The 7,103-nt window shown below is 36.4% G+C and overlaps 1 protein-coding gene across 1 annotated transcript in view; it reads right to left on the reverse strand.

Annotated features, from left to right (window-relative positions):
* The window catches only part of fam189b (family with sequence similarity 189 member B), a 19,990-nt gene that overhangs the window by 2,897 nt on the left and 9,990 nt on the right, over window positions 1-7,103 (reverse strand). Inside the window, exons 10-13 of the mRNA XM_014027467.1 lie at window positions 5,729-6,072; window positions 4,112-4,153; window positions 3,696-3,877; window positions 3,478-3,624 (exon numbers count right to left, since the gene is read on the reverse strand). Of these exons, the coding sequence (XP_013882921.1) occupies window positions 3,478-3,624; window positions 3,696-3,877; window positions 4,112-4,153; window positions 5,729-6,072 (715 nt within the window). The remainder of the gene's footprint in view (window positions 1-3,477; window positions 3,625-3,695; window positions 3,878-4,111; window positions 4,154-5,728; window positions 6,073-7,103) is intronic.

Here is a 7,103-nt window from a genome sequence, read left to right on the forward strand (position 1 = left end):
TGTGTGTGTGTGTGTGTGTGTGTGTGTGTGAGACTAACTGAATACTTATTGCTACTTTCTTTTTATCTTGTAGTGAGGACGAGCCATGTTCAAGTTTGGGAGGAGGGAGAGGAAGAAGAGCAGCAGTGAGGATGCTGAAGATGATGTGGATGCTGTGAGAGACAGAAGCTGCTCTCCAAATCTTGTCAGATGGAGGACTGAAATGGAGCATGGTGATGTAGAACAATGGGCCTAATGTGATGTAGGACCTGTGTCTGCAGCTTCATAGGAACTGCTTTAGGCAGTATCACAAACACTGAGAGTTTGGGGGGAAAGGGGAAAAAAACGCCATGTATATGGGTTTCATTTTTGGACTGTTTTTTCATTTACTTACAAAAAATCAAAAGGTTTCACTGCAAGTAGTTTATATACTGTTTAAATTTCATGTATTTGATGTCAAATCATTTCGTTATGTACATTTGTTGTGAATTTTTCCTTAGTAAACCTCAAAAATCTAATTTTGTTTTTGGATTTTATTCATTTAAAATTTATAATACTATTTTAATATGCAATTAATTTTAAATAACTGCCAGATATTGAAAATTTTAGTTGCTATTGAAAAGGGTGCAAAATTATTTACTCACAGGACAATTATTGGCCTTTTTACAGGTAAAATAAGCCAAAAATACCAGGTGAAAATTTTGATCCTTTTTGACCCTTAGGTGTTAAAGGGTTAAAGTCAGTACAGTACATTTTGTTCTACTAGTCTGTGAATGTTTGAGACGTTTTTCATAAAGTCAGGCCAGATTTGCTGTTTATGTTTAAGAGTTTAGAAATGTTTTCAGAGCAGAACTCTGTGCTTGCTCTGTGTAATTTCAAGACATCAATTTAATGTTCAACCTTCAAGCTTTGGACATTTCTCTCTCATTGCTACAACACTTTAGTAGTTTAACTCAAGAAACAGTTTGGAGTCACTTGTGGTCTGAGGAGCTAAATAAAAGGGTAAACTGTGACAAAGCAGACTTACTGATAATGTTAGACGGGAGATTCTAGGTTAAATCTACCAGTATCACCATTTGTATCATATTTGCTACACAGGATTCTGTGACCTATATTCAGTGTGCATTGTCAATGCAATGCTCACTATTGTGATTCGTTTCCCATCCAAGTCATCTCAACTTTGCCATGCTTCTCCTCCTGCATACTTTGTCCTAGAGCTGCCATTGTAATTTATATCTGTAAAGCTCCTGTGCCAAATGATGGCTATGCCTTTTGGTGCCTGTACAACTTAAAGTTTTTGAAATATTAATGTTTAATAAATTATAATGACAGTCAATGGAGCCTTGTATTGGTCCAATACTGCCCCCTGCTGCCTCTACACAATATGGTACTGCACCATAGTTTTATAATATTTAAACTCAGTAGTTCAGTGATTACAATATTAATATGATTGTATTTTGATGTTTTACTGTAATACTGTCTTTATGTTGTCCTKTTGCTGTAATATATTGCACTTAAGTGTCAATAATAGCATTGGCAAGGTAAACATTTTCTGTATACATACAATCCAATCCCTGGGATTGTCCTCTGCCACATCTCCTATAGTCTCATGATGAGCACTGTGGGCTTTCATGTGGGAGATAAGGGTTCAAAATCCATCTACTGCAACTTTAACAAAAAAATCTCTTCCAACTTCATATTGTCACACAACTACCTTAATTACAAACACCTGCTGACATGACAGGCTCAAGCCGGTTTAGAAAACTTCTTTGAACTTGGTCAAAGCTCATTCTGCAAGTCCAATGCTCCTGCATACTTTGTCCTACATCTGCCATTGTAATTTCTATCTGTATAGGTCCTATGCCAAATGATTGCTACGCCTTTTGGTGCCTGTACAGCTTGTAGTTTTTGAAATATTAATGTTTAAACTTTATTCCAAATTCATATAATGGGAGTCAATGGGGCCTTGTACTGGTCCAATACTGCCCCATGCTGGACTCAACTTGGTACTGCTCCATACTTTAATAATATTTAATCTCAATTGTTCAGTGTTTACAATACTAATATGATTGTATTTTGATGTTTTACTATATTATTGTCTTAAAACTGCTCTATTGTTGTAATATCATACAGTTTAGTGTCAATAATTGTATTGGCAATGTGGCCTCTTTCTGCACACATAGAAACCAACCCCTGGCACCACACCCTGCCACAGCTCCAACAGTCTAATGCTATGTCATGGGCTTTCATGTGGGAGATCAGGTTTCAAAACCCAGCTAACGCAACTTTAACAAAAAATGTCTTCAAACTTCATATTGTCACACAATTGCCTTAATTACAAACACCTGCTGACGTGACAGGCACAAGCTGGTATAGAAAACACATTTGAACTAGGTCCCATTTCATTCTGTAAGTCCACTGCTGCAGGCAATGCACACTTGTTTTTACATTGTGAAAAAACCCATGTCTAGTTTATCAATGTGATCATTTTTTTTCCTCAAAGAGATGTTGTATATAATGTGAGACCTGTATTCTGCCCTCTGGTGGATTTTCAATGTCCTGCAGGAAGTGGAACTTTTTTTTTTATTATTATTATTATTTTGCCTTTTCAAAATGTCTGCTGACATGAGGTCATCCACACGTTTTTTTCAGGAAAACATTTGCTAATTTTGGAGAAGTTATGGTAAGAATAACATCTATATTGTTTGTAATTTTTTTAAAATAAATACCTTTTGTGTTGAAACAATGCATAATTACTTAAAATATATATTTTTAATAGTACATTTAAACCGTGTTAAAAATTTGTGTATCACACTTGATACTGCAGGTATATAAGGTTCTACAGTCCTGAATTGTCATGTGATATTTTAGTAATTTAATCAACAGTATTCTTGCCACAACACAACACACACTATTTTGGATGATTGATTAATTACTGAAATGCCATTTGAAAACACATTTTGACTATTTTCTATGTGGTTTCTTTGAAATTATAATCTCTACGCTGTTCTGACTAATTATTTACGTTTGGTGTCAAAGAAAATTGAGGAAGAAGAGAAAAAAGAAAGTAAGAAAATGTCATCAATATGATAACAGATGGTATTTTTAAATAAAGTGTAAGGTACATCTGTGCCTGAACAACTATATTTGTGTCTACCACCAAGTGAAGTAAATGGCTGTAAAAAGTTCATTGTARAAAAACAAAGAAGTAAACTTCCTACAGTGTTCCAAAGTTATGGGCAAAACTGTTTTTTTGTTTCTTAATTTAACTTTGTTGTGAGCAAAATGTTACCAAAACAGCCCAGTGGATCAGATTTGATACAAAAAAATATATCATAAACAAAGTGATGTGGCAAAAAAAAAAGGATTTTGTTTAAAGGCTTAATAAACATGTCAGTTCTAAAAATGAGAATTTTCTGACTGTATTTTTAAAGAGTCAGACTTTAAAGGGCGAAGAGCAGCTCTGCTTCATGTGACTTCCTTCATTCTCAGTCGTACCTGCTCAGACGACAGGTGATGGGTAACAGCAGCCTCAGTTCCGCCCCTCCTCTTCGACCCCTGCCCTGCGCTCCCAGCGTGTTCTGACGAGGGGCCCAGATTCCGTTTGGATCGCTGCAGGAAACGAGCCACCAGAACTCGAGTCACCTGACAGGAAAGAGGAGAGATCTTAGCCTCGGCCCAGGCTGGACGTCTCCGTTTCTCTTCACCTGGTTTACCTTCAGGTCTCCTAAAGAGCGGTGGCAGTCTTTGGGTAAGCGCAGCGGGGAAGTGGCCGCAGGTTTCGTGGGGACCTGCACCCCCGTAGCCACTGCCGCTGACTTTATGCTGCCTTTGCTGGGCAGAGCTGCAGCGGGAGGCAGAGACGTTCGAGGCAACAAACACGCCTCTGAGGACGGAGCTAACAAGCAGAAAATAAAACAGAAACATTTTGATGAAAGAACCGAACTTCACTGACCACAACAATAAAATGCCTCTTTTGTCCTTTTACTCTCTTTAAAGTTGACATTTTTAGTAAAAATTTAAACAAAGGGTGTGTGAGCAGGTGATGACACACACCAAAACCCTTTTTCTTAATTAGAATTTCAAACATTTTTCAGATTAGACATAAAAACTGTCAGATAAAAGCTCATACCTGTGTCTGTAGATGCTTTGCTGCCTCCAGAACCAAAATCAACTGGAACAAAGGAGCAAAACAAACTGAATAATTGTTGTAAAACTGATATAATGTTCCTTTTTTTTTTTTTTTTTACTAAGAACGCTCCTGTCTGGTTCAGAGCCAGCTCCAAGTTGGTCTGATTATCCACAAACTGAAACACTACACTGCAAAAACTGTCCACCTAACCAAGTTTTAAAACCTTATATCAGCCAAAAAGTCTTTTTGATCTTGTTTTCAGACTGATTTACTAAACAAGAACTGATTGTGTAAGAATAATCATCTTGTTTTCAGAATGTGTAAGATTATTTGTCTTGTTAGTCTGAAAATGTGACCCAAATTAAGTCAAACTAGAAGCACTCAGAGTGCAAACCTCCACCAAGTCCAGTTTCCTCCATCCTGTAAGAGTTAATGCACAAAAGCAGAGATGGAAACACATTGAAGTTCTGACGTAGTGAACATTTAAGCAGCAGTATGCACGGGGTTTCTTCCCGGTTGAGTCCAGTGTGAAAAAAAAAGTCAGACTTGTCGTTCTTCATGGTCAAACTGGTGTGGGATTAAGCTCCTAAGTTTCCATCAGTCACATTTCACCATGTAAAACGTCTGTTTTATCTCCTTGTATGAGTTTGTAATGGTTTGACTCTCTTTATAAAGTGCTTCCTGGCTCCCCCCGTCTCCAAACTTTGAGGCAAACAAGTTCAAAAGAAAATATGCAATTTATGAGACAAAATAAGTAAAATCGTGTGTACTGTATTATGCAAAGTTTCTTAAATATAAGGTTGTTTTCTTTGACTTTCTGTATCTGAAGGGTATACACGTCACAGAAACTTTAACGTTCCTGTCACATTTATATCCTTCAAATACAAAAAGTCAAAGAAAGCATCTTTATACTTAAGAAAATAGGCATAGTACAGCTTATTTTACACATTTTGTCACATAACCAGCCTATTTTTTCATTTGAATTTGGCTCAGTAAAAGTGAAACAGGAAGTGACATCAAAGGAGAACTCATTAATAAAATAAACTCTCTGGTCTTTGTTTATTAAAACAAAATTATTTAAACTTTAACTCCTCTTCAGCACTCTTTGATAACTACTAAAAATAATCTAAAGAAACATCAGATTCTTCTCTACACTCTGCATTGTTTGCTTTTGTAACAACGCTCTGTTCACATGCAGACATTCCCCTCTGACATCACTTCCTGTTTCTTCACATGCAAATATCTCAACAACCATTCATCTCAGTGACGTGAAATTAGTTTTGAGAAATGTTATCAGTGTTATCTTTCCAAAAATGCATTCATGTTTATTACAAAAATTTGATGTCACAGGCACTTTAAGAAGTGTTTGCATTTCATGTATTATATTATTAAATTTGGCCCACAGCTCTCAGATTTTAATTTTGTCCCTCTCAGGAAAAAGTTTAAGCACTGTAACCACAACGCCTCCCTGAACTTCTGATGGAAGCAGTTGTTTGGTCTGACTCAGCAGAAAGTTTTTACTGTGGAATCATGTTTTTCAGGGCTGAAGACGGTGCGTTAGAGACGGAAAGCTCTGACCTCAGAGTGGAACCACCTGAGAGATGCAGGTGGACTCACCTGTGTCCGTGGATGAGCCGAGGCCCGGCTCGCTGTGGGACCTGGTGAGGCGTAGGAAGCCTTCGCTCTGCCTCCTCCCTCTGTCCTTCAGGCTCCGCTCGGCCCGGCGTCGAAGGTAGAGGGGCTGGTGAGGGACGGGCGTTACGTTTCCGTGCTCGCCAACAGCAGGGAAACATAAAGAGGGAGGGCTGGAGGAGGCAGGGGCGGAGCCTCGGTTTATGGGAGTGGAAGGGTCCACTCGAATCTCCGGGATGGAAGACCCCTGTGGGTTGAGGGAACTCCCTACAGCTTCGAGCTGAGAGCAGCTGCTCGTCAACATGGCCTGGCGACGCAGCACTGGAGACCTGAACAACACAATACAGACACATTTTCAGTCTTGTACAAAGTACCGCAAAGTGATACTGGAGTAAAAGTACAAGTATATTATCATAAAATTACTTTGGTAAAAGTTAAAGTATCCTCTAAGAATATTACTTGAGTAAAAGTCTTAAAGTATCAGATTTGTTTTGTACTCAAGTATTAAAAGTAAATTTCTGACATAAAATATACGATATTATAGGAACTTATAGGAAAATAAGATGCAAAAAATAATCTTTGTTAAAAGAAACATATTTTTAATATAATTTAAGACATTGATCTTTTTTTCTGTTAGAAACCAATTTTCTGTTTGTCAAAACAAACAGAAGTGCTTTGAAGGAAAAAAAACTTGAAGTTTGGCTTTTGGTCTTGAAATGGATTTAGAATAAAATACTAAGAACAACTACTGCAAGTAAAATAGTGTTTATTCTGTCAATAAACAAAAAAAAAAACAATAAAAAAACTGAAGTACAAAACCATGCATGTAATAAAAAAAAGAAAAGATAATTTTAGAAAACAAAGACGTACAACAAAAGAAAAAGTTGTTAAATGTCTTTAATGTATTCTTTAAATTCTCTACAAGCATGTACTTTCAACTAAAAACAAAATGTATAACATTTATTAAAATCTCTTCATGTTTGTTCATCTTTATATATGTATGAAAAGTAAAAGTACTGAGTAAAAATGCGTGGTTAGATTTTCTGTAATGACATTTATTGGGAGCAGAGTTGTAAAATAACTAAATACAAATACTTTGTTTCTGTACTTAAGTAGAATTTTTGTGTATCTGTACTTTACTTGACTAATTATTTTTCAGTCTACTTTTTACTTCTTACATTTTAAAAAAGACAAGAAGTATAAAGTTGTTTCTTTTATTTCATTTCTGCTTGTTTTCATTGCAGCTTGTTGTTGTAAAAAATAAAAACTATCCATATAAACTGAGCCTCCTAGATAGAGTGAATTTAACTGTGGTTGAATGAGAAGTATAAATATATAAAACTCTGATAGTGTATTAGTT

This window comes from Austrofundulus limnaeus, unplaced genomic scaffold (genome assembly GCF_001266775.1).
Source record: "Austrofundulus limnaeus strain Quisiro unplaced genomic scaffold, Austrofundulus_limnaeus-1.0 Scaffold651, whole genome shotgun sequence".
Taxonomy (NCBI): domain Eukaryota; kingdom Metazoa; phylum Chordata; class Actinopteri; order Cyprinodontiformes; family Rivulidae; genus Austrofundulus; species Austrofundulus limnaeus.